This window comes from Poecilia formosa, unplaced genomic scaffold (genome assembly GCF_000485575.1).
Source record: "Poecilia formosa unplaced genomic scaffold, Poecilia_formosa-5.1.2 Scaffold209, whole genome shotgun sequence".
NCBI lineage: Eukaryota > Metazoa > Chordata > Actinopteri > Cyprinodontiformes > Poeciliidae > Poecilia > Poecilia formosa.
In genome coordinates, this window is record NW_006800148.1 from 1,029,320 (window position 1) to 1,056,994 (window position 27,675).

General features: G+C 39.6%; 1 protein-coding gene across 2 annotated transcripts in view; it reads left to right on the forward strand.

Moving 5' to 3' along the window:
• Window positions 1–27,675, forward strand: part of LOC103148672 (zinc finger protein ZFPM1-like) — a 99,118-nt gene that overhangs the window by 46,917 nt on the left and 24,526 nt on the right. For both annotated transcript variants that reach the window (XM_007567546.2, XM_007567547.2), the window contains exons 2-3: window positions 5,184–5,330; window positions 11,879–12,016. In XM_007567546.2, the coding sequence (XP_007567608.1) occupies window positions 5,184–5,330; window positions 11,879–12,016 (285 nt within the window). The remainder of the gene's footprint in view (window positions 1–5,183; window positions 5,331–11,878; window positions 12,017–27,675) is intronic.

Consider the following 27,675-nt stretch of genomic DNA (forward strand, 5'->3'; position numbering starts at 1 on the left):
TGAAAATATTTTTCGTCTTTTATTTATCAGCTGATTCTTTATCTGGCTGGTTGGTCAGTTTTCCATTTCCTTCCAATTAAAACCTGGTTTGGATTGAATAAGCAGGTTCGTAGAGTGGGAACAGTGCTGTCACCTGTCTTCCATGTAGCTGAAATAAACCACAGAAGAAGAAAAATCAAGAGTCGCCTTCAGGAACTCTTTCAGCTTTTTCAGTTTTCCCTCAATCTCGGTGACTGTCTGCTGAAAGCAGCTGATTTCACTGCAAAAACGCAAAATATTAACAAGTCTTCTGTCTGACTTCTAGTGCAAGTATCTTAGTACATTTTAAATAAGACAAAACTAAATCACAAGTATCTTTTTAGCAAGAAATAGACATGTTTTAAGTAAATAATTCCTTAATATTGAGGAAACGTAAATGTTCCACTGGCAGATTATTTCACTTGTAACAAGACATTTTCCCATGTTATAAGTTAAATAATTTGCCAGTGGAGCTAGTAGTTCTTCATCAGTATTAAGGATTTATTTACTTAAAACAAGCCTCTATAAAAGCTACCTTTGAGTTAGTTTTGTTTTATTTCAGATGTATAAATATATTTGCACTAGAAGCTGGACCAAAATTACTTGGTAAGATTTTCTGTCTTTGCTGTATTGATCATATGATCAGTGATGCAACACGATCACTGCATAAATCAATCATTTATTTTCACATCCTCTCAGTTCAACAAATCCTTATTAAGTAGATTCCTTATTAACTTTCAGTCTGATGCTGAACTGCATGGAAACCTTTGTGACATTTATTGCTATTAGCTGCATTCGCCTCTTTATGATTCACAGCTTCTGCTTCTCATCAGAGCTTAAAATTTGCTTGAAATTTGCTAAAAACATCAACATTAAGCTAATGTTTGTAGCACAGACCACAGTTGGAAAACTGTTCAGAGCTCCACAGCTCAGCCATACTTTTCAGTAGAAACTTTGTTCAAATTTTAATTAGCTCACAGAAAGTTGTACTTTACTGGATTAACATTTATTTTTGATAACTTTCACAGATTTTACACAATCACAATTTAAATAATTAAAAATTTTCAGATTTTGCCCAGAATGTTCAGAATGTCGCACTTTGGATTCTCACCCAAAGTGTTTTTTATTCAAACTCCTTTTATGCCACCAGTTTCCACCCCACATGTACAGTTTATACATCAAAACCTTGGTATTTTTTTCTACTTCCACTCAGTACGACTCCCACTCCTGTAGGACTTGCAGCTTTCTGTTAAATCAGCCCAGAGCACAGGGATCACACACCCAGCCTCTCATTCACTTCCATTTTAGAAATGAAGTCTCTTAAATGTCTCATTTATTCTACGTAAAATATTAAGATTTAAAAAATTAAATGTGTGACTGCTGAAATGTTCTGAAACTCAGAGTTCAAGATTTGATTTGATGTGTATTTTTCACACAGGTGAGCGGCTTAAGGAGAAATGTACAGTGGAGTAAAACAGTCTTTTTGTTAAGAATATAACAGAATAATTCCCAAACTTTTACCCTGTGAACTGGAACTACAGCGTAAAAATAAAACACTTTTCAAATCACCAATTAATTTATAATGTTGAAAATTCATTAGATGCACCATAACGAAGAACCTTTGTTACTTTGAATCAGCTTTGCTGGAGTTTTTCTGGGTTAATAAAATCAGATAAAGGCTTTGGTGCGTAAATTTGCCGTAATCTTTGAATTTCTTGATTTCCTGTTTGATTCTAAGCTGTTATCTCCATGAAAAAAAGAACCTGATGTGCTTTTTTCTCTCTCTCTGTTGCACATTGTAGTTCTTTGAAAAGATGATCAGGATCGGTCAAAATTCAGAACCAAATCCAAACCTCAAAGAAAAACCCAAACTGAAATTAGTCAGGAAAAGCCAGATTGGTTAATCTCCAGTGTGTGAAATGATCAAACCAAATGAGTGTTTGGGGAAAAACAGACGCTGAACTTTGACTCATTATACAGTTTTTCATCTCGTGTTGGTGCAGTGCTAATATGACCCTGAGATGGAGCGAAATCTCTGTCCAACCTGGAGAATTTGTTTGTTTGTTTGTTTGTTTTTTTTTGTGCAGGCACTGAACATAGAGCCCTGTTTAAGGGAGCATCCTTAAACATTAATTACATTAATTTATCTAAAATTATGGCTGTGAAATGTCTTAAATTTGTTTAAAATCATAAATTGAGCTTTAATCTTGTGTATTCTGTGTATTTTTTTTTTCCTTTTCATGTGAGTTTTCAGTCAGGCAAAACATTGAGTCGCACTCGGAGACCTTTATTGCTCTCTGTGACTCTAAGGTGTCCAAAATGTGGCTCAGGGGCCATTTGTGGCCCTCGAGATGATTTTATTGGGCTCCTCACCACAAATAAGAATGGTAAAAAAATATGGCCAACAAAACAGAAAACAACCGATGATCCGACAAGTTTTAAAATTCCCTCTTTTATTAATAAATAAGCTAAACAGTTTTGAATCTTTAATGCAGATTTCATAAAAAGTTTCATAAACACAAAAACAAAGAAAAAAAATCACAGTAACCAAAATGTAGCATTTTTAATTTGATGGATTTTGTAGTTTAAATTTGCCAGTTTTGGCCATCATTGTGGCTAGCTAGCTGCTAATATGCCCTTGCTAGCTAGCTAGCTAACTTTTTCTGCTTCTATCAATAAGTGCAAATTTTATCACCAGTTGGCTGGAGGAAGTTTGAACATTTCTGTGGAGATAAAGGCCTTAAATACCACTCATAATTGTCTTAAAAGTCTTAAATCTGAGTTGTTGAAACCTGCAGAAACACTGTGAAAGTTTTCTTGGCTCTAGAACAGGGACAGCTCGAGGTGTTCTCAGATCCTGGAAAGCCGGATAATTCCCAGTTTAATTGATGAGACGCGTTTGGAATAAGTCTTCTTGTTATTCCTCCATCTCTGGAAGGAGTTCAGTCCCAATTTTCTAGGATATCTCGCTGTAGCAATTAACGACTATAAGTTTGAGACTGGTAAATGAAGTAGAACATGGCTCACTTATCGAAAGGCCCTTCTGCCAACTGTCCGACACCGGAAGAGGAAGAAAGAAAAGGGGAAGATATTTCTGCCGGGATAAAAGGAGGCGGAAAGCGGAGTTGGAAGTTTTCCACACCATTTGATGTGTAAAAGCAGCGATGCAGCGATTGATTCATTAAACCGCAGCTCTAACGAGGGGAGGAATCATAATTTAAACTTCCAGTTTGAACAGGATTTATAATTGGAATTTTACACACAGAAGTCCCTTTGTACAACTCTGATTAAAGTGAAATTAATTGTATGAAAATGTCCTTCCAGATACGGAAAATTAGATGGAGCAAAAGCTTGGACGACATGGAGCTAATTCTAAAAATATTTTCCACACTGAATCGATCTTTTTCTTTCTTTCTTTTTCTTTCTCCTCCTCTTTCTTCCTCTCTCTCCTTTTTTTAATATGAAGGTCCAAATCTGCTGTTAATTTTTTATCTGAAATTAGAGTGAACCATGCAGGCGTGGAAGTTGAAATTAGCCTAAAGATGTTTCATTTACAAAGACAGAAACACTTTGTCAGCCGCCGATTGTTTCCCGGCATTATCTCTGCCTGCTTTTAATTGCTTTGGAAGTGAAATTAACAGAATTAGAAAAATTGCCTCTCCCTTTTTCTACAAGCTGCTTTATTCACGGGTATTGTTGTGTGCTTTGTATAGATTATAGACTCCTTTTGTTCCAGCATTGTAAATATATACGCCCCCCAGTCACGGCTTTAGAAACAACCCACTAACCCCCTCCCCTCTGCTCGCCCGGTCCGCCGGTCTGCGCAGACTCCTGGAAATTAATTTGCGACCTGTTCTGGATCGAGGACTGGAAAAAAATAAATAAATTAAAAATCCTGGATCTGTGTCGGGATTTGTTTCACTCAGAAAAATCATCTTCATCAGAGGGTGTGTGTGTAAATGTGTGTGCAGGCTGTAAATATGGGAGAATATTGGATCTGTTAGCGCGCCATTAAAAGATCCATCCTATAGAGAGAGCATCATTAATGAAAGTCACTTTAAATCCATATTAACTGACTACTTCTTCTTCTTCTTTTTTTGTGGATGTAATCTTCAAACAGGCTAAAATAGATCAAAAGTACTGTATAATTACTCTGGTCAGCAGGGATTATGGGACTGTAATTGATAGCGATCAGCCCGGCACTAATCACTCTTTTAGCTGTAATTTTAGGTATACTGTCATTTGGCTCAGAGGTTCCCTTCGGCTTCGTGCTATTAATCTTCTGGATTAAACCGTTCAGCGTGTCCAATCCTGAAGCCCGTTTCTGAATTACTGTATTTAAAATATATATAAATATCTGTGTTAAGGGCTTTAATTTGTTCCCGCTACAGTTCAGGCATCCATCTTTGTCATCCTGGTCTGGAGAGCTTCAGGAAAAACAAAATGTTTTCAGATCAGTCACAATTTATAGCGAAGCTAAACACACAGTAACTTACTGAATTAAATATTTATTAAATCAATAAATAAATGAAGCATTTGTATTTAATTTGCAATTAAAATCCAAAAGTGTCTTATAATGTAAGTTTTGCTCTTTTGCACTTCAGTTGTGATCTGTTGTTATATTTGTCACCATTTCCCCAAAATTTTTGGCAATTAAGTAAAAAAAGAGAGTAAGAGAAAGTAAGCTGAGGATGTACAGATATGTTGCCAAAACTGAGTTCACAGAAATAAAGATTTAAAAGGTGATTTATCCAGTGAGAACTGAGTTCAGTTGGTTGGAGACCTATCAAACCAGCACTTTACCCTGAGATTTAAAAGTTCTCTGTCATGAGCCAAATCTTCATGCAATGCAGTCATATTTAATAAATTAGATTTTATGTCATTAGTCTTGTTTGTCAGATTAAAAGTACCTTTTGAAAATAATGACATTTAAGCAGGTATTAAACATACTTTACATTAAGCCTACATTTTTGCATTGGTCTGATGTAATATTCTAATTTTAAATGTCATCTTTTCATTAGCTGGAAGTGAAAGAAGCTCATAAATAACGTGTCCTGAAAATCCAGTTTTCAGGAAACGACTCAAATTTACACAAACAGATAAAAGAAAAACACTTAATAAAATGACTGAAGTTGATTTTTCTGCTCTTATTTTCTTGGTCTCAGGTTCCCACGGGGATCTGGACGGCGGAGAGGAAAACACAGCGGACACGCCGAGCCTCTCAGGCGAGGAGGGCGGAGCCTCGGACCCAGAGGACTCGGCAGAAGGAGACAGCTGCAGCCCGCCATCGTACACGGCGCTCTACAACGAAGGTCAGGCCACCGACCGACCGACCGACCATCCATCCATCCATCCATCCGACACACATATGATCAATATCATTATTTAATACGTCTGATAGATTATTCAGTATATGAAATATCTGATCCAGAGCCACACGGCATTCTGGGAGATGTAGGCAGAGGAAAGACTTTAGCTCCTCAATCTCTCACAGCGAGCTACGAAATGTTGGAATCAACTGACCTTCTCATTCTCTGGTTGCCTAGCAACACACTCATTCTCTGGTTGCCTAGCAGCCCACTCATTCTCTGGTTGCCTAGCAGCCCACTCATTCTCTGGTTGCCTAGCAACAACCTGTTGAGTAACATGCGCCGCAGCAGTTTAAGGTTTCACTGTGATGCCTCACAGCTGCTGGAGAGGAAAGGTTTGGTTTCATTTCAGATATTTAAAACAGAAACTGAATCGATGTTAATATCGGATCGGTGCATCGGTGACCTTTCCGATGTTTATCTCCACATCAATCCTCGAGTCAACCAAAGTTGACCTGTTATCTGTCAGCAGACCTGTAACGTCCTGCAGAGGTGCAGCGAAAATGGCTGCCGCACCGTTTTGAGCTTGTAACTTCCACACGTGTCACTCCTTTATCTCCTCCAAAAAAACAAGAATAAGAAGAAAACATTTCAGCGGCCTCCAGTTAGTCCGCCCTCTTATCCCAAATCCCCCCACCTCTCCACCTCCATCACCATCTCCTGCCTTGTGATATCAGAGTTTTCTCTCATATTCTTTTGACTTATTCAAGATTTCCCCGGCTGTGTTTCGTTTTTAATCTAAAAAATAAAAAAATTCCTGCTCTTGTGAAATTTTGGGGGCTGAGGCTGATAAGCGTCTGCTGGTTGGCTTGGTTTGATAAACCCATGGAAATTCGGTCAGGTGCTAATCGAGACCAGATTAGAGATTAGCCCAACGTGTGTGTGTGTGTGTGTGTGCGCACGTTTGAGGTGAGCGGTGGGTTACGTGCTGATTAAATGAGAAGAAGAAGAAGAAGATGAGAGAACTCAGGCATGCCTCACATGTGAGCCAGTTTGTCGATAGCAAACCGAATTGGCGTCCATTTTTCCCTGTTTGTGCATGTGTTTAGGCCTCACACACACACACACACACACACCTCCTTCATCATCACAGTGTTGATTTACTCCTCTTTCTCCTCTCCGGGGTTCCTCGGTTGCCCAGCGCTGCCATTATCAGCTCTCTGTAAATCAGCCATGTTTGACGAACCTGCTCTTTCAACCTGGGATCAATACCAGGTCGTTATCAGGCCAGCGCTGGCTAATAAAGGCAGGGCCTGTTATCCACCATCTGGACGACACACACACACACACACACACACACACACACACACACACACACACACACACAGTGATAACCAGCCTGATAACTTTAGCAAGAAAAACACATTCTAGCAGTCAGAGGCCTGAGCGCTCGCCGCCGGTTTATAACATTCATCGAAAGCGTCGTTTATTAAGGAGCGTCTGTTCTGCACGTATCTTCTTCTCTTCTCTTTTCTTTTCCTCTCTTTTCTCAGAATTGCTCTTCAGTTGCAGCGACCTGCAAAAACAACAAGTTCCTTTTTTTTTTTCTTCTTCTTCTTCTTCTTCTTCTTCAAACAATCATTTTTACACATCACAGGAAGCGTGATAAAAATCCACTTCTGGCCCGGTAAGTCGGCACGTCACCTCCTCCTGACCTCTAATTGTCGTACCAATGTCTGAGCCAATCAGCGGGAATTTTTTAGATATTTTTTTTGTCTTGCAAACTGATTTTTTTTCTTTTTGCAGTTTTTCATCAGAGTGTGATGGCGGTGATAGAAAAAGTGTGCGTGAGGCGTAAAGGAACAAACGACAGAGGCGGTAATCTCGGGTTTCATCATTATAAACAGCTCAAGACTGTACACCGGATTAGCAGCAACAGTCATTTCTTCACAGTCAGGATTCGCTGCTTTGTATCTGTCCGTGTAATTTAACAGCTCTCTGCCTGTTGGTTTAACAAAAGGAGCGCTGTTTGCTTTAAAAAATAAAAATATGACATCTTTATTGCACTCTGTGGAGACGATTGCTTTGGGTTTTTATTCATTACAATGTATAAAACTCTCCAAAGTGATGGATGTTCGCTGTGAACCGTTTTTGTTTTCAGTTTGTTGCTCCACCAACCAACCAGAAGAAGTTCCCAACTTCTCATCTTTAAATTTTGGGTTTTTATTGATTCATTTGAGTAATTCTTATTCGTGCTAGAAATTACTTTTGCAACCTTGCAGCTGCAATGACTTTTAAAAACGTGAACCTAGTTGACAGGATTAGGCCTGTCATGATAACAAATGTTTCTGGGTGGTAAATTGTCCCAGAAGTTATTGCGATAAACAATAATATTGTTGTTTTAAGACTATTTTAAAGTAATATAATACATAATAATGCAGGAACACATCCTCAAAGATCGATAAATATTAAATTCTAATTAACATTTTACACTGGAGCTGGAAAACATTTTAAAATATCCAAAATAAAAACCAAAACATCAGCAAGAACAAATAAAATGAATTGTGAACCAAATTGTCCTTCAACAAAACGGTTGATTGAGACCAAAGCATCAAACTAAAGACTTTTTTCATCCAGTTTTTGTTATAGATGTCTGGTAGCAACTAAATGTTTGTCAACCAGCTGGAATTTAAGTTTTTTATTTATCAAACTTAAAAAGTAGTGTTGTCATAATAATAGCAAAAATATTAAAGACTAATGATTCCATGTTTGTTCAGCAGAATCTGATATTTTCCTTTGTTTTCCAAACATTTTTCAATAAATCCACACTAAACCTGTTGACAGACTTTTAAAAAAGTGATCCATGCATTTTATTCAAACTGAAATATCAGCCGTTGTCCTTTGGTATCCACCGTTTTCTGCTGTTTCAGATCGTTAACAACGATACGGCTCGATCCTGACAGCCACATAAAACCAATAACGCAGCTTCGCCTCTTATAGGAGTCGCCAGATGCAACAGCAGCGAGAATAACTGGAATAACCCAGAACAATGGGAAGAAACGTCACAAAAAGTATCTGGGATGCCGTTTAGTGAGTCCTGTTGGTGGATCTGACCCGTGTTGCGTAGAACCGGAACCGGGGTCAGAGGGGGCTGCATGCGATTGGACCATTTAGCATGTAGCAGAAAGGAAACATTCAAGCACACAAAGGATAAAGTCGGAGGGCTGTCGGAGTTGGGAGGCGAGAGAATGCTGGGTGACTTTGCCCTGCAGGTGTGACAGGGGAAGTTCAGCTTATCAGATTGATGGAAACTGCCTCGCTGAGGGGGAGGAAGAGGAGGGAGGGCGAAGAAAAGGGGGGTGGGAGTTGGCAGAAAAGTGTCTGTCGACTCCTCCTGATACCTGCCTCCCTGTCTCAGATGATATGGGAGATAATATTGATAATATTAAACGCAATAACTGTGTCTGCAGCTCCCCTCGTGCTGCAGCCCCTGCAGGATAAAATCAATGTGCCATTCAATGTGATTTATAGCTGAAAATAATGGCACTGTTTAGGCAAGGTGGGAGCTGTGTGTGTGTGCGTGTGTGTGTGTGTGTGTGTGTACAGTACATCTTGTGTGAGGATTTGAAACGGTTGGAAAGTGGATGTGACGTGAAACTGGATGTCTGCGTCTCTTTTTTTTAAGCGGCCTCTCGACTCTTTCGTTAATAACGACGGAGCGCGAAGGCGTCACGGGGCGTTTATGGCTCGCATCGATCGGGCGCTATCGCTGTTTATCGGAGCGGGAATGCAAGGGTAAACATGGCCTTTGTGCACACGGCTGCAGCGTTATCGGGGCGGGGGCTGCAGATTGGGCGGGATTTGGGGGAAGAGGAGAAAGGAGGAAGTTGAAGTCTGGAGTTTTTAGAATGGCGAAGGCGATTATTAGGACTCGGAGAAAAACAGATTTAAGTTTTTCCAGCTCGGATGACAAGTTTTGAAAAACATCCTTTGATTTGGGCAGTCAACCAAAAACATGTTAGGTTGGTACACTGCAAAAACACAACATCGTATCAATCATTTTTACTCTAGTTTCTAGGTAAAACAAGCTTTGCTAAGCTAGACTAAAGTTACCTTAATTATGTTTAGCAGGTCAAACTGTACTAAGGTAAACTTAGTGGAAGTGGGTTACAAACCAAAATAAGGTAAAATAACTTAAGGCAGGATAAACTGAGATGGTGCACAAACACGTCCTAATCTAAGCTTAGATAAAGAACCAAACCTTCAACAATGAGCGGTTTTAGAAATATGTTGTTGTTTATTGGATTCTTGGCCAAAGCAAACGAGTAAAACACGAATTCAGACTGATCTAAAATGAAAAAAACATCATTCTTTAGCTGAATTTTGACTTTTTGCCAAGTTCTTAAATGTGACTTTTTGTTGACTCAGGCTAAATAAATGGTACTAAACTTTATTTTTGTAACATCCTGTTGGTAACAGCACCTAAAGATCCGATCTAAAATCGGCTCTTTGCTAAAGTTTGTTGTGTTGACAATCTTAGACAAGCTTTTTTTTTGCCTTAATGAGTCATAACTCAAAGTTTAGTGATTGTAACATTCCTCTAAAATGGTCCTGGACCGAAATTTAGAGAAAAAACAACCAGAAAAACTGCAAATAAATAAAACCGATGGCTCCATAATTTCAGCCGGTTATCGTTATTAAGGAGGCTAATCCTGACGTGTCAGACCCAGTTCCATGCAGTCAGCTGACCCTTGGCCTGATGATGTCGTAAGACAGATCCCCGGTCAGATATTGTGATATGCAATGATGCAACTATCAATCTAATCTAACGAATCATGACTTGTGCTAATAGGGAGAGGCCCAGAGGTCTGATGGACTCACTGATACCAGCAGGCAAAGTTCAGGGTTGATACATCTCACACACACACACACAGCCTGATATTCTGAACCCGGCATGCCCATGATGTCTTTGATCAGGCAGCAAGAGGCTGGCTAATCAGCTTGATCAATGACGGGGATATCAGAGCTGATTAGTGCAACACAGGCCGCCTCAGTTTCTCCTGAAGGTGACGGTGGGATGGCAGGAAGCGGAGCAGATGGAAAGATTAGAGGAGGGAACGTTGCACAAGACCTGCCTTCATGCAGGGAAGGAAGGGGAGAGAAAAGCAAACAAAAAGAGGAACGAGTGGAGAGCACGCACCGCAAAAACACAGCTGGTCGAGTTTCGAGCGCAAATATCTGTGAAACGAGACAAAACTAACCGACGTGCAACTTTTCAGCTGCATAGAAGAGCCTGTTTTAAGGCAGGGTGTCCAAACGTTTGGCCAAAATCACCAAGTCAAAAGTACCGATGGGCCAAAAAATGTGAACTGAGTCAATCAAATTGAAACATCACATTTTGTCAGGTTCCATCGTTACACATCAGATTTTTTATCAATGTCTTTTTTATGATGTTTCAATAAATAACAAACAAGCAATTAAAGATTTTATTACAGCAATATAATATAGCAAGTGTACACTTCTATGAACTTTCTATATTTATTCGAGTTTAATAAATGAAATAAAAGCTGATTTAGGCCCAGTAAAGTTTGTTTTTCAGTTTAAAGCTTGGTAATAAAAAGATAAATACTTTGTGCTGTACTTTACGTTTTCTATTGTTAGAAAACCAAATTGGTTTTAATTTTACCCTGATTACAAGTAAAAGGTTTGCATCTAAACTTTCAGGGCTAATTTGTGTCATTCTTGAGTTGCAGTTGAAGACGACGCAAAATCACTCAGAGGGCCACAAATGGCCCCCGAGCCGCACGTTGGACACACCTGTTTTATGTAAATAAGAAGTACAAGTTTCACTACAATAAGATATTTTTCCGATTCTATAAATAATCTGCCAGTGGAACTAGAACGTTTTCATCAATATTAAGGAATATAACACATTTTGCTGGACGACAAATTGTCTCAGAAGTTACTGCAATAAATGATAATATTGTTTTTATTTTATGCCATTTTCAAGTAATATAATGGTAACAGCATAATAATAACACATTCTGAAAGAACAATATTAAATTCTAATGAACATTTGACACTAGAAGAAATTTAAAACGGCCAAAATTAATTAAACGAAACAACAGAAACAACAAATTAAATTAATTATGAACCTTCTGTCAACGAAAGTGTTTAGTTGAGACCAAATTACCAGACTGAAGACTTTTATCATCCAGTTTTTGGTAGAAAGAAAGAAGAGAAAAACGATAAATCATGCGTTTATTATTATTATAGATGTTTGCATTATGGGCTGGACCCAAAACACCTGGTAAGATTTTTGTGTTTTTGCAGTGAAGGTGAAGATGAAGCGTCGACTCTCTGATTCTGTGGAGTTATAATGAAAATCAAAGGATCCACGTGTGTGTGGTGAGGCGTTGTGTTACAGAAAGTCATTTCACTGCTGCCTTTGATCAGCAGAAAGGAAGAACACACACACACACACACACACACACACACTCTGGGGTTTGATCTGTGTGCTGGGATTCAGCTGGAGCTCTTTGCGTTTCCAGAGTCGGGGATGCAGGACTCAGGAGGAGGACCCGACGATGACGATGGCGAAGGGGAGGAGCCGGCTGCTGTGCGGAGTGGCGGCGAGGATGAGGAGGAAGGGGACGAAGAGGAGGAAGTGTTACAGTGGAGAGGTCCAGGTGAGAGTCACCACACTGGTACAGTCAGGGCTACACCCTGCATTTTAATTAACTTTATATTTTGATAATCTTGCCCTGCGACAGACTGGCGACCTGTCCAGGTGACCCCGCCTCTCGCCAGAACGTTAGAGGCACCAGCACCTCCCGACCCACTAAGGGACAAAGGTGTAAAGAAAATGGATGGATGGATTTTGATAATCTGAGGTTGTTTTCACATCTGATTCGCGCTTCGAAAGCGCAGTTCGTTTTCACACTGCAGCCAAACTGGAGAGTAAAAACACAAAATCTTACCAGGTATTCTCTGTCTAATTGTACTAGATCACTAGAAATATATACTAGAAATTCTGGTATTGCTTTGGTTTATTTACCCAGAATGCCCTTCGTTGTAGTCCACTTCCTGCTTTTGGAGCGGTCTCCGGTCCGCTTGGTGTTCACATTCGCATTCAAACCAAACCAGAGTTCACTTCAACCAGACTGGGTTTTTAGGCGCACCAGAGTTTGCTTTTTTTCATTTCCCTAAACGAACCTGGCTTTGATTAAACCCGACGAACCACGGCTGGTGTGAATTCACCTAAAACCTGAAAAAGATCAACGTTTGAAAACAGATTGTTTCTGCCAGAACAGTCATTATTCCCCATTAAAACTTACACGTTAACTTCTGGACTTTGACTAGGCCAGTGGAAGTCCTTGATTCATGTCTTTCCATTCAGTTTGCTTCCATTTCTTGTTCTTTTTCCCTTCATTGTGTTTTTCTCATTCACTTGTGTGGTTTCCTTCCTTTTACACTTCCTTATTGGAGTGTATTCGTTCTTTCCTCCTTGTATCTTTTATTTCCCCGTCTTTATGTCTTTCCATGTTTGTATCCTTCCTTCTTTCCTTCTCCTGTTTTTCTCTTTCCAGGCTGCATATTTGAACCTGCTGCTGTAAAACTGTCAGCTCTGAACATTAGTGTTTTATATTTCAGAACAAACGTAAAGCTTTCAGCTCCTTCATTTTGTCGAGTGGAGTGTCGCCTCCGTTTTCTTCTTCTTCTCCTCTTGTGTCCTCGTCCTCTGAGGTCTTCCTGGTCCTGTTGTGTTGCTACAGACGTGAATGTGACACATTAAAGTCGCAACAAAAAAAACAAAACAAAAAAAAAAACACACACGGCTGAGAGCAGATAAGAAGTAAATAATTTTATTATTTATTTCCTCTCTTATCGAGCTGCGTTCGGTTATTTATTTCTCTCTGTCTGTTGTCTTCAATGAGTTAAACAATGCAGGAAGATTACTGCACTATCTCGCATTATTTCCTTTTCAAGCTGTGCACGTTTTATGTACGTCCGCGCGCCTCTCTCTCCCCGTACGTACGTGCGTGTGTGTGTGTGTGTATGTGTGTGTGTGCGTGTGTGTGTGTGTGTTTTAATTCCTTTGCCGGGGAAGAGAGGATGTGTTCATTATCGTCCTGTCCCAGCCTTGTCCCTTTAACAGTAATTGGAGCGATATTAATTGCTGCGCGGTGGCTGGTTGATGCTAGCACCATGATGCTGCACTGATACGGCCCTTCTTTTCCTCTCCTCCTCACAAACTAACTGCCGGCTGAGTGAGGAGGAGGAGGAGGAGGAAGAGGAGGAAGGGGGAGGCAGAGTAAGGGAGAGAGATAGCCCCTCTATCAGCTCCGGAGCAGGCGCTGTCTTTATCAGGAGCACGATTGGCAAAAAGGAAACTTTGACCGGTCTGAATTTTTCTCTTATCGTCAAGCCCCCCGTTCCTCCTCCTCTTCCTCCTATACCTCTCTCCTCCCTCCCTCCATCCATCCACCTTCTCCTCCGTTCTCTCCATCACTGCTAACAACCCCTACCTCGTCCGTTTTCCTTCTTTTCATTGTTTCTCCTGCTCATAAGAAATGTTCCCCACGTGTGAGACATGAGCGCAGAGGAGCGGTGTGCAGCTCCGGGAATAAACAGGCTTTTATCTCCGAGTCCGACTGTTGGAATTTCGCTCGTTTCTCACTCTTGTTGCCTTTCAGACACTTTAAATCGAACGAGCTGCTCACCGGCTCGTCAGGAAATCCTGGAAAATCAAAACGAATCGCCTCGAATTAGGAGCTGCTGCCCATCCTGAGCTGTCAGAATCTCAATTAAACGCTTAGAAAAACAGCCGTAATGAGTCTGGAAAATAGATTCTTCAACTAATGATTGTTTTAGTTATCAATTAATCTATTGATTATTTTGATGATTAATCAGATAACAAATGGGCACATTCTGCAGGTTTTTCAGGTGTTAAAATCTTGATTTCTTGTTAAACCCGTAGAAAAACAGCTGTAATGAGTCTAAATGTCTAAAAATTAGGTTCTGCACCCAATTATTATTTTAGTTATTGATTTTTCTATCTGTTATTTTTGATGAATAATCGATTAATCTGATCAAAAATGGGCATATTCTGCAGATTTTTCATTTAACCATTTAAGTTTATTTTGTACAATATAATAAAACATATTTATTTAGAAATAAATAAATAGATACTCCTTGGATTAGGAGCTGCTGTTCATCCTGTGGTATCAGAATCTCGATTTGAGTTTTTAAACCTTTAGAAAAAAAAAAGCCATAATGAGTGGAACTCTGTCTGGGTTCTGCAACTAATTATTATTTTAGTTATTGATTAATCTATTGACAGTTAATCAGATAAAAAATGGCACATTCTGCAAAGTTTCATTTAGCTACTTATTTCACAGAATATTAGGAATACATGAATATAATTACGCCTCAACTTAGTAGCTACTATTAATCCCTGATATCAGAATCTTTAGTTCAGTTATTTAAAAAAAAAACCATATTTAGCCACGTTTAATAAATGAATTAAAAGCAGATTTGGATGAACCCAAGCCTGAGTTTTGAGTGGAAAAGTTTTTATTCTTTTGTGGCTGTTAAAAAATGAATAATTTATGTTCTTCCTAACTTTTTTCCACTGTAAGATTTGCATTTTTCAGTAATAATTTTGGCCTAGTTTAAATTAAAAAGTCTCCATCTGCATCAACCAACCGAGCTTTGGGAGAAATTTAGGTTGTAAGATTCTCAAATTTCATTCAGGGTCTGCAGAAAATCAGTCCTGGGGCCACAAATGGCCCGAGGACCGCAGCTTTACACACCTGCTCCAACATATCGAACAGAGGCCTTAATGCTGCTCTTGTTGCTCCGAATTCAGGCCCAAATTATGTTGCTGCATAAAAAAAGTTAGTTTTTTTTTTTGCTTTTCCAAATAGCTGCTTTTAGTCATATTTTTGTGTTCCTGATTTTTCAGGAACTTTTAATCTTGTGGCTTTTGCAAAAAATAAAAAATAAATCTTATTTATTGAAACCATGTCATGATTTTTCTGATAACCAATTAATTTTTTAAAAAGTTTTCGTTTAAATGAATTATTTTCTTGGTTTTGTTTTATCTTCCGTTTTGTTTTTAGTAATATTTGATGATGCGCCATGTCCCCGCAGCTTTATTAAAAGTCTAATCAGATCTGCAGTACTTCTTCCACATTCACAGAAACGCTTATCTTGGCCATAAAACATCAGCAGTCATGTGGTTTAATCCCAAACACGCTGCTTCAAATCATCCACAAAGATTCAGATTTATGTTTCAAGATGATTGGGGAACATTTTGGATTTTTGCTCCATTTATTAAGACGTCTGTCATCTGTAATTTGCTGAAGAAATGAGTCAAATGAGAGATACAACCAATAAATATGAAGCAGACTTTTTTCCTTTTAGAAGTTTTGGATCCAATAATTAAAACTGCATTTATTCAGACGTTTTGCTGCCTGCGTTTAGATTTTTAAATGTTTAGATGTTTCCATTTAAACCACATTTGGTGTTGTTTTGATGTTCACAGGGAAACGGGAAAGCTTTAAACGGTCACTTTTTATCTGATGAAGAGCATTTCTGCTGAAAGTATCGCTCAGAAAATAATCTTGTTAAACATCTGCTGACCTTCCAGAAGTGACAATGTGCCGTTTTTATCTGTAAGTCGGATAAAACCAGCACTTTCTATGCTCCCTGGTGAACTATTACAGTGTCATTTTTCTGTTTTCTCGTCATAGATCACCTAATAATATTTCTCCTCTTCTTATTTCTGCATATTGATCACTATTTCAGCTGTGTGCACATTAAAATCACCGGAGTTTCTTCTGCCGATTTCTAGGAGGAAAGTTTGCTTTCCCATGAAATGCAGCTCAATAGTTAAAGACTTTTTAATTCTTGGATGTTTTGCCTATTTATTGCTTTTAAAAATCAGTTATGATTAGCAAAATTTGGCTTTTTTAACAAAAGAAATAGCAAAAACCCGTTAATGGCAAAGAGAAAAATTTTATTTTCAAAAATAATGACAGTTAAATAAAAATATTTAACATATTACATCTAAAATAATAAAAAAAAATATAAAATTTAAAATCACAATTTTATAATTAAAATGAACACTTTAAGTCAAAGCTCAGGAAGTAAAATCTTTATGTTGTGCGTAATATGTTTTATTTTCAACACAAAAGCGATTCTTGTTGCTATAAACTAATCCTGTATCCATTAAAAAATACAGGGTTAGTTTGATGGGACCTTTGTGTCATCACGTTTTGTGGACTTTATTTTTTTGTATTTATAAAACGTGAGTTTTACCCTTTAGTCTGAAACTGGATAGGAGTCACAGGAGTCCATAGCTTCGCCGTACCGATCGATTTTATTCAGAGTGATGATGTCACTCTAGACTCTGAATCTGTTCAATATTGAAACGTTTTGATTTAAAGCATACTTTCTCTCAGGATTCATGAATTATATGCAGCAGCTTTTATCCATGTCTTCATGACTTTAGCTAAAAATGCTAAGCTAACTTTGAATTGCCTTGTTGCTGAAAATGTGCTATATAAATAAAATTACCCAACGTTTGTAGCACAGACACAGTTTGGACGTCCACAGCTCAGCCTTACTGTTTGGTAGAAACACAGTTCAGAGTTTAAACGATTCACTGAAAGTTGTACTTTGCTGGATTAAAGTTTCATTTTGATGACTTTCATAGTTTTTGCAGAATCACAATTTAAATTTTCTCTATGGTTACACCGTTCAGTTTATAGTGATGATGTCACTCTAGATTCTGATCTAGTGAAATATTCAGAAACTTCTTTTATTTAAACTCCTGTCACGCTCCCAGTTTCTTCCCCACATATACAGTTTATACATCAGCATGCAGGTATTTCTGTCTACTTTCACTCAGTGCACCTTGCATTGTTGTGTGACTTTCAGTTTTCTGTTAAATCAGCCCAGAGTGCAGAGAGCGCACGCCCAGACTCTCATTCACTCCCATCATATTTCAGGTTCTCTACACTTACCAAACATCTGAATGTGTTTTTGCCTCTTTGCTGCTTAATGAGTGACATGTTTAAGAAACATATGTGTACTTTATGATTCATTTTAAACCCTGCAACTAATAAACGTCATGCTGGGTTTTGTAGAAATTCATAGAATAGTAATCCGGTAATTATATTTCTAATGATAAAAAAGTGAATTATTCTCGTCTGGAAACCAGTAATTCCTAGATATGAAAATTTTAATTTCCCTTTCTGAGCCCAGTTTGTGTTCTAACCTCCTGATACGAATCTCTTAATTTATTCAAATATTTTATTCAGATCGGTCTTTGTTGCCGCCGAACAGGCCGATATTAACATGAAAGAGAGAAAACAACAACAGAACATTTTAATTTCGGGGGTTTTCTTTCTCTTTACAGATAATGTGATTCATTACTGGCTGCGTTTAGCGCAGTCTCCGTGTTTCTGTGTGAATCTGAACACGTCCCTTAATGTGCGAGATCACAGCAGATGATTCTCTCCGTTTGTTGCTGTTTTTTTCTCCATTTTTAGCTTTTTTTTTTGTTCTTTTTGCAACCATCAAACTGTTTGTGGCTGCAGCTGATATGAAGAAGCCTTAAAATTAAAGAGATGAGGAGCTGGATTAGAAGCTTCAGTCATTTCTAGTTTGTTTTTTTTGTTGCTTTTTTCTTTTTGTCTTAAAGGGATCAAGATATAAGCGAGTGTCGGTTTGCTGAGGGCGTGGTGGCGGTGGCATGAGATCTAGGTGGGAGCTGCCTCCCTATCAGGGATGGCATGATATGCCAAAGCCGCCTTTTTTAATCTTCACTGCGTCCGCACTTGCATGATATGCAAAATAAATTACGAAGAGATGGGAGGAAGGAGAGAAAAAAAGTGTCTTTTGAATGACCTTGCAGGCTGCAGGGTTCGATATTTTCTCCCTGGTTGCTTAAAATTCTTGATATGCAAATGCAGTGTCAGAGTAATCCCCTGTCATTCGCTGGATGGCTGCCTGGCGGTCCACACATCCTCTCCTCCGGCAGAAACCTCCGCCGGCGGTCAAAGAGGGAGACTCACCGACTGGAGGAATGATGGGAAACCAAGAGTTTGTTGGTTTAAATCCTTACACTAACAGAGAGATTGGAAAAATTAAGGAAAGGTGCAGATAATGTTTTAGAAGTGAGAATTTAAAAAGTATGGTGGATTTGCATGAACTGCTTTTATGCTAGAAGAAGTCAAGCGATTAGAAAAAGAAGATCTCAGAGGTTTGTTACAACAACCATGATGACGGAGAAACACAGCAGCCAGTTCAGAAAGTTTAAAGCAAAGCTAGTTATTAAAACAACATACCGAGAACGTCTCACAGAGAAATAAGAAAGCAGCAGAGAGACGGTTGGTAAATCTGGAGGAGAATCAGGAGGTTTTCACACCTGATGGTCCGGTAGATTCGGCTCCATTGGAGACCAAAATTTGTTTCTTTTTGTTTTTTTTACATCTTTCACCTATGACAGGTCAATAAATGAATAATATATATAAAGTAGACACATGATCAATATCGATAGATAATACAATAGAATATTCACTGAACTCCGACCCACAAACGCACAGCATTCTGGGGGATGTAGGCAGAGGAAAGACTCAACGTATCAGCCAGTTAAGCAAAGTTGGTGGAATCAACAAACTCACTCACTCTTTGGTTACCTAGCAACTCACTCAGTCTTTGGTTACCTAGCAACTCACTCACTCTTTGGTTACCTAGCAACTCACTCACTCTTTGGTTACCTAGCAACAACCTGTTGAGCAACTCGCACAGCAGCAGTTTCAGGTTTTAGCCACCGTGACTCATAACTGCTTAAAAATAATGAAAAAGACATGGAGTGGAAACTGGATGAAACAGGAAATGTTTCGCCAACAGTATTAGCAGTATGTCAGATATTTAAAACAATTAAAAATTTATCAATATGGACTGATATGAAATGTTTATAACGTAGTAAGTTTTTCAGCCATATCGTCCAGTCCTACTTTCATACTTTACTGATTCAAATGAATTAAAACCTCTGAAAAAAAACTGTTCTCCTCCTCACCTGTGGTGGCGCTGCACCAAGAACCACCGAAGGAAAAAATACAGAAACCTCTGAAGAAGACGTGAGCACAACTTCCTTCTTAAATATAAACAGAAATCGAGTGCCGTCAGATTTTAGTGGTTGTAGGATTTCTCTTGTCTGTAGTAAAAAGACAACAAGCCATTTCTCACATTTGTGTTGGTTGCATTTACCCAGAATGCCCTGGGCTGCAGAACACTTCCTGTTTTGGAAGTGGCCTCCAGTCCTTCTAAGACCAAATAAAAGTTCGATTACACATCCACACCTCCCTGAACAAACTCTATATTTTACTTCGTTTTTAGTTTAATTCAAACTCAAGCTGTTTTTCTTGGGGACACATCAGTCATCATTTGGTCTGGATGTGACACAGGTTCGCTCTGAAGGGCTTTCCTGCTGTTGTCATGGAGACACAGCAGACCCTCAGAGGAGTCCATGAGGAGATGAGTCCTGAGGTTTTTCTACATGGAGTTTGCATGTTCTCCTGGTACATAGGTGGGTTCTCTCTGGGTACCCCGGCTTCCCCTGCAGTGATAGATGAAGGTTTCCAGTTTCCTGGGTTGTTTTACTCCAGCTGATCACGGCGGTTTTCCTGCTTGGCCAGCACTCTCCACTCCTTATCCTTCCCCACCAGAAATATTAAAATGAGCTCCAGTAAAGCATTATAATGGCAGGCGTAATAATGGTTATTATTGTTATTTACCAGGCTGCCTGTGTGTGAGGGGGGTTGGCGTTGGGTTATCATACTGCAGTTAATTATAGTGGTGCATGAAACCACACTGTGCGCCTATTATCAATGCTGAGAGTTTAATTTATTTGTGCTGAGGAATGGAAGATGTTGGCGCCACATTTACATACAGAGCATGAAGACGTTCCCCACACAAGGTGCTCCCTCATCAGTTTATTCTGCTGCAGTTTTTCTCCTTTTGATAAAGAAAATCACATTCAAAGGTTTTTTACGGGTAGTTCTTCCTTTATTTGTCCATTTATTGCTAGTTTTGCTAATATTTATTTGGGAACCTTCTTTTTTTTAGATTCATCAGGGATTTGGTGAGTTAAAAAAGTTTTATCAACACAAAAGTTGAGATAATTTGAAACTAAATACCAGAATACAGTGAATCCCCGGTGATAGTGGGGGTTAGTGTGAACAACTGCATGCGAATACTTTGACACCCACTCTAAGAATGTTTAAAACTGCCTATTTTAATAGTTCAAGCAACAAATATACCTTAAAATGTATTTATTTGCACAGTGGGAACCATATTGGAAAAGCACAAAAGCAAATATCTGCAGTCTTTCTTTCAACTCTTAATTTCAGTTGCATTTCTTTTGCATATTCTCTATGAAGAAAATCTACAAATGGGTGAATTTTCTTTGAATTCTAATCCACAAACAAACTGGAGTTCAAATGAAGCGGAATAAACAGAGCTGGTGAGAATTCACCGTAAGAGCCTTTTCTGCCTAAAGGAATCAGAAATGAATAGCTTAAAGTAAAAGAAATGTATCTAAAATGGCCAAAAACAGGTATCTCACTAAAATTAAGTAAAAAAAGCAACAAAAAACCAAAGCAAAACATAGACTACACAGGTCTTAATCAATACTTTGGAAACAATTTCATCAAATCAGTAGCTTAAACTCATACAATTGTATTTAATCTAAAAAACAAACTACATTTTCTCTCCATTTTTGCTGTTTGGTTCAAAATTGCTATTTTGTCACGTTTGACGTTCAAGGTAGCGATGGAAAGAGGGACTGATGGAACAGGTGAGATGAAGATGGGAGAGTTTCAGAGAGCAGAAATTGAGTTTTAGAGTGCAGAGATAACTAATGAGGGCTAGAAGAGGGGTTAAGGATCAATGAGAGCAACAGAGGAGCAGTTCAGATAGTGAAATTAAAGGCGAAGGACTTCTAAGTCAGAGAGGTTAGAAGGTAGACAGATGGGAAATTTTAATCATGGAGGCTCTATGTGTGCAGCTTTTGGCAGACTGATGACTTTTTTTACTCTACTGGTGTAAAAAGTTAAACGACAATCGAGTGAGATAGCTTGAAAGTCTAAGCAGAAGTTTGATGATTGATGACAAGACCTTAGTAGGAATGAACTTTCTCCACGAAGTTCATCCACTGTGGATCAGGAAGTGAGTACAGGAAGGCTGAAATGCTCACCTACCAGCTGCGTGGTCAGATATTCCCCTGCAGCAACCGTTCCACATCCTGCAATCCTCCTCTGACTCCAAAATGTTCTGCTGAAGTTTGAGTTTGCTACAATTCGGACTGGACTCTCTAGTCAACAGGTGATGCCTGCTAAATGGAGCTTCACCTTTGACCTCGTTCTTCAGCACCACACCAGTCTGTAGTTTCAGAAAGTTAGTCTCTGTTCGGGTTTTGCAGATGATGCAGTTGTGTTGGAGAGATGGAGTTCCTGGTTGGTAACTGGAAAGAGTTGAAATGTTGATGTTCTCACTTACTGTTAGAAATTGTCCTTAATGACTTTCAGTAGCAGCATGCCTCAGTTAGACACCGTGTCTTGGAAGTGTTAGCTTATGCTAACATCAAAGTTGTTTAGCTGGTTCGGTTGGCTTTTAAACTACACTGTGTCAAATGAATCAAACCCTTTGAAAGACCTGTTCCCCTCCTTGCCTGTGGTGGCGCTGCACTAAGAACCACTGAAGGAAACGACACAAAAAGCTCTGAAAAATACACTGAGAGCAACTTCCTTCTTCATGAAACGTAAACAAAAATGGAGTAGCGTCAGATTTTAGTGGTTATAAGATTTCTCTTTTGTCTTTGACAAAAAAATAAATGAGCCATTTCTTCTGCTAATGCTGGAGAAGGGTCTTTGTTTAGTTTGTATTTACCCAGAATGCCCTGCGTTGTAGTCTGCTTCCTGCTTTTGGAGCGGTCTCCAGTCTGCTTGGCGTTCACATATTCATTCGAACCGCACCAGAGTTCACTTAAACCGACCAGAGGCTGAGGTTTGTAGGAGGACCAGAGTTCACGTCTTTGGTTCTCATCAGAGTTTGATTGCATATTCACACCAAACCAACCAAACCGGACTTTCTAAACAATCTAGAGTTCATTTAAATCGGCCCAAACAAGACCAGTGTGAATGCACCGTTAACAGACCAAGCTTTCACTTCAACTTTTGACCTTAAAACAACCCACCAAAGCTTTAAAGTAAAACAGTAAAAGATGTGTCAAAGCTTCATGTACGCAGCGAAGCACATCACCCGAGTCCTCAGCTCATTTTTCTCATCCCCACATTATCTCTTTCTTATCACATTCTGTCTCTTTCTCTCTGCGTCCTCCTCAGTATCTCTCACTCACCAGTTTCCTTCCTTTATTAAACAACAATCACCCATTTTCCCCCCACCCTTCAAGATGCGAGGGAGGTTTGTGTCTGCAGAAGCAGAGCACCTCCAGTTTGACAACAGATGTATGAGAAAATTATTGAACTGATTAAAAAACAGAAACGTTCCAACTAAGACAGGCTGGAAGGAATTTCCATATTCCAACTGCTATGGTACGAGGTTGCATCGATGCTCGTCTCATTACAGCAGCATCAGACAGGACACAGACCTTTGACATGTTAGTGACACTGCAAAAACACAAAACCTTCCAACCACTTTCCAGTTTCCAGTGCAAATACCTTAGTACATTTACAATAGGACACAACTAACTTAAAAATAACTTTTCAGTTAGAATAGCAGCTTCTTTCAAGTGGAAAAATTATTATAGTCAAATGTATTATCTACTGATATTGATCACATGTCTATTGCGTTTTATGTTATCCATTTATTGTCCAGCCCTATGTAGTGTAGTTGTCAAATTTGCAACTTGGAGAATTTTCCATAAAAATTTATGAGCCTGCACTAATCTGTAGGACGAATGGAACAAAATAAAATTCATGACTTCATGACAAAAAAAACTAAAGTAAAGAATTTCCATTTCCCAAATCTTTGTGTCTTGCTGTTTGCAGCCCAGTTGGGCGAACCTCTTCATGACCCCCAGATTTTACAGATGAGTCCGTCACTCTCCAACTTTTCCACGTCTCCTCCCTGCGGCCGAGCTGCCGAAGCCCGCCTGAATGAAATGTCCTTCCTCACAGGAGCCAGAAGGAGTTGTTAAAGCAGACATGAATTAATGATTGAATTAATTATCGGAGTCACATAGCGTACAATTAATTTTGTGGCTTTGCCTCAGTCTTTTTCCCCCTCTTCCCGTCTGTGCGTAGAGAATGTCAAGAAACATTTTCTAATTAATTTATGTGTGATTATCAGGTCTAGCTTCTGGAAGGTCTTCACTTTCAATTTGTGACAGGCTCCAGCAGACGGGAGAGAAACTCTGAGAGATAGAGGTGGAAGTGTGGATGAGGAGAAGGCGATTCTCCTGAAATACGCCCCGAAACACAGACACGCTCTTACAGTTTCTCTTTCTGTCTGACACACAGTTTTAGATTAAAATGACTTCCACGATCTGAGCTGAGTCCTTGGTCCGGGAGACTCCGGACAAAGATGATCCAGACTCTTCTGTAGAGCAGTTCCCAAACAGGAACCAGATCATAGTCAGGTCCCAAACAAAATCCAGATCATAGTCAGATCCCAAACAGGGACCAGATCATAGTCAGATCCAAATAAAAACCATATCATAGTCAGATCCAAATGGAATCCAGATCATAGTCAGATCCCAAACAGGAACCAGATCATAGTCAGATCCAGGTTTCATAGAGCACAGATTGACTGTATCCATCCATGAATCCAATCATTATTGTATCTATCTTTTCATAAATCCTTCTTGAACCGGTTGGTTCCCTCTAAGAGTTTCCATGATCAGCAGAAAAAAAATTGTTTCTGTTTTTTCTCAGAGTCCGTTGAAAGCTTTGAAATCGAGATGCCCAGTAGGCCTCTTTAGCTGAGGACAGAGGGTTCTAGGCCTTATCCTGGGAATCGAGAGTTTGGTCTTTAGGCCGACCGCCTTCTTCACCTCAACAGACTGGAATAACTTCACTGGACATGAATCTCATCACCAAACAAAGCCAATTGACAAACCAGTTGAGGGTTAGCAGTTCATTCGTTTGGTTTATTAAAGCTTCAAGCGAGTTGAAAGAGACCAGCTCTTGAGTGTAACGTGTTCTCAGCGGGCCGCTGTGGCCCCTGGTGGCCGCTGTGGCCCCTGGTGGCCGCTGTGGCCCCTGGTGGCCGCTGTGGCCCCTGGTGGCCGCTGTGGTCCCTGGAGGCCGATGTGGCCCCTGGAGGCCCCTGTTTTAACCACAGAGCCAGTCGTGTGCAGCCATGGAGAGCAAAGTGATTCAAAGGAGAGCAGGTGATGAGCAGGTGGCTACAGAAGGAAAACATTAGAAATGTAGCGTTTTAAGCCATTAAAGCTGCAGTTTGTAACTTTTATAAAAAAATATGTTTTTACTGATTTGTTGAAACTGTCACTTAGACATGGCAGTTCATGACAGGGATGAAACGGATAATTGGTGGAAAAATCAGATCAACGGTTTTCCCCCATTATCACACCTAGCAGCGAATAAACGAGGTTGATTGACAGCGCTAAGACCCTCCTTCTGGCTCTGATTGGTTGTTTTTGGGCATTTCTACAGAAAGCAGATGTTTCAAATTAATTTTTTTTCAGATTATCTTATATCACTCTGACCATTTCAATAAATGCATAAAAGACATATAAATATTTTAAATAAAAGTTACATACTGCAGATTTAAGAAAAAGTTTCCATGTTCTCTATTTAATTGTCTTCCGCCACCAAAAGAAGGAGGAAGATGCTGCTCATCCTCCCAACAGTGGCTCTGTCACCGTTTTCACCCCCGTCGTCCTCTGAACAGAAAAAAATGTGTTTAGTTTTCCCCCCTCGGTTTATCTTTCTTCGCATATTTGTGAATTTGCATGTTTGCTTCTTGCTCTTTTCTGCTGCTGTATGTATTTTGTAGATAAAAGTTCAGCAGTGCAGTTAAGAGAAATTAGTTGGGTAAACAGTGGTAAATGTCAATGATAAAGTTCTGTTGAAGCTCATCTGATTAGCGGGGCTACGCAGGTGTCTTATCTTGCCTGTGCAACAGAGGGTAAAATGGAAATGATTGCGTGGTCCTGAGCAGCAGATGCCTATCCCAGAAATGTCTATCTGCCGGCGAGCCGAGCCGAGCCTGCCGGACTCCGGGGACCCAGGGGTGCTGCGAGGAAGATCACGGAGAGGGGGAAGATGAGACGGAGAGAAGAAGGCGCCGTCGGGTCGCGCTTGTTGCCAGATTGAGGCCCTTTATCAGGCGGCGTTAGAAATGACAAGAGCGGTCATTAATGAGAAACGCCGGGTAGGCGGCATGAAAGCGGGAAAACAAATCAGAGGTGGCAATTTCTGGGAAAATCAGACAATTCCTCGAAGCTGCGTCTGCCACTATGTGGATAAACAATGCTCACTGTGCTCCAGACTTAGAGAGCCCCAAGGTTTGGGGCGCCCCAAAGATGAAGAATGTTTTTGTTATGAACAGTGGTGAATGTACTCAAACACTGCACTTATGTTAAAGTTAAATTTATTTCAGCAACAAGTGCTTTACATCATAAAAACATCTTACTAGTGAAAACAAACGACAAAGTAGGGCTGGACGATGTGGCTAATATAAGCTTTTCATATCAGTCGGCATCAGTAACTGTTGATTTTGATAATTAATGATTTGTTTTTTGTTTTAAACATTTGAAATGCTTCCAAACTGCTGGCGTTACATTTCCTGCTTTATTTTTACTCCATGCCGCTGTTTTTAGTTTTATTCAGTTATGAGGCACAGTGCTGAAACTTTAACTGCTTACTCAACAGGTTGTTGCTAGGTAACCAAAGAGCAAGTGAGTTGCTAGGTAACCAAAGAGTGAGTGAGTTGCTAGGTAACCAAAGAGCAAGTGAGTTTGTTGATGCCACCAACCTAGCTTAGCTCCCTGTGAGAGGTTGAGCTATTACAGCCTTTTTTCTGCCCACATCTCCCAGAATGCCTTGCAGTTATGGATTATGGTTCAGTGAATATTCTATATATTGAGTAACCTATCAGACGTATTTTCTACTGAAATTGATCGCCTTTCTATCATGATGTTGTTATTGATTTATTGTCCAGCTCTACAATAAACATTACGTTTTGTCAAATGTCATAATCAAATTGATCAATATACATCAAATATGTTGACATTAGTCCTGTGTATCATCTGCGTAGTCATGGTAACTAATCTTATTTCTTGTTATAACCTGAGCTAGTGGGATCACATAGATATATAAAGGAGGAGTCCCAGGTTTGAGCTTTGTGGTACAAAAATGTACTCTACTAAAAGTTAACATTTTTACTTGAGTAAAAGAAAGTGATTTTATTCAAGTAATACTGTATTTTTCTTTGTAGAAACTGGTGAGTTTTTAATGTTTTTGTCTGTTTCCAGCTAGATGTTTTTTTAGCTGATTAGGTTGTGGAGAGGCAGCAGGGACTGAAATGGGAGTCGGCGTCAGGATTTGTCATTCAGCTGAGGTTAAACCCCACCTATTAGCGCCGGGTCGGAGCAGCACAGAGATAAAGATTTCCTGTTGTGTGGTGTCAAAAAATCAATAGCTCCGCCGCGATGAGCTCATTTGATATCAACAATAGTCTTTTTAAAAGTCAATTAGCCTGCATGGAGAAGAACAGGTCCTACTGCTTTTCCTAATGTCCAGATCTCCCAGGTCTGCTTTACGAACACCAAGCTGTGCTTCAGTCAGAGGCATTTCTCAGTCTGGGTTAAATCAGCAGTAAAGTTGTAGCAATCAACACTTCCTGCAGATTTAAGCATCCGAACCTCAAACTCTTCCCTCCATCTTTAGCTGAAACTTGCTTGGAATTCCTCCCGAACTGGTGGAGTTTTTTTCTTTTTTACTTAATAAGCATTTATTATTAATATGACACATCAGTTAAGATAACAGCCCACCTGCAGGTTTAATTAATTTTCCCTCCAAGCTGTGGAGATGGAGCTGTTAATCTGCCACAGGAACAAATTCGTCCGTCATGTTCTTCCCCGTGTGTCCCGGACAGTTTACAGAACAAATCCACGATGACGGCGTTTACCTGCAGGAGGAACGCTGAGACCACAGAGCATTCGCTGAACTGAGACCACAAAGCATTCGCCGACCTCTGAGATTGTGTTGGATTTGCTGACCTTTGTTCATCTGTCCATCTATATATTCCTCCATCATCCATCCATCCATCCATCATCCATCCATCCATC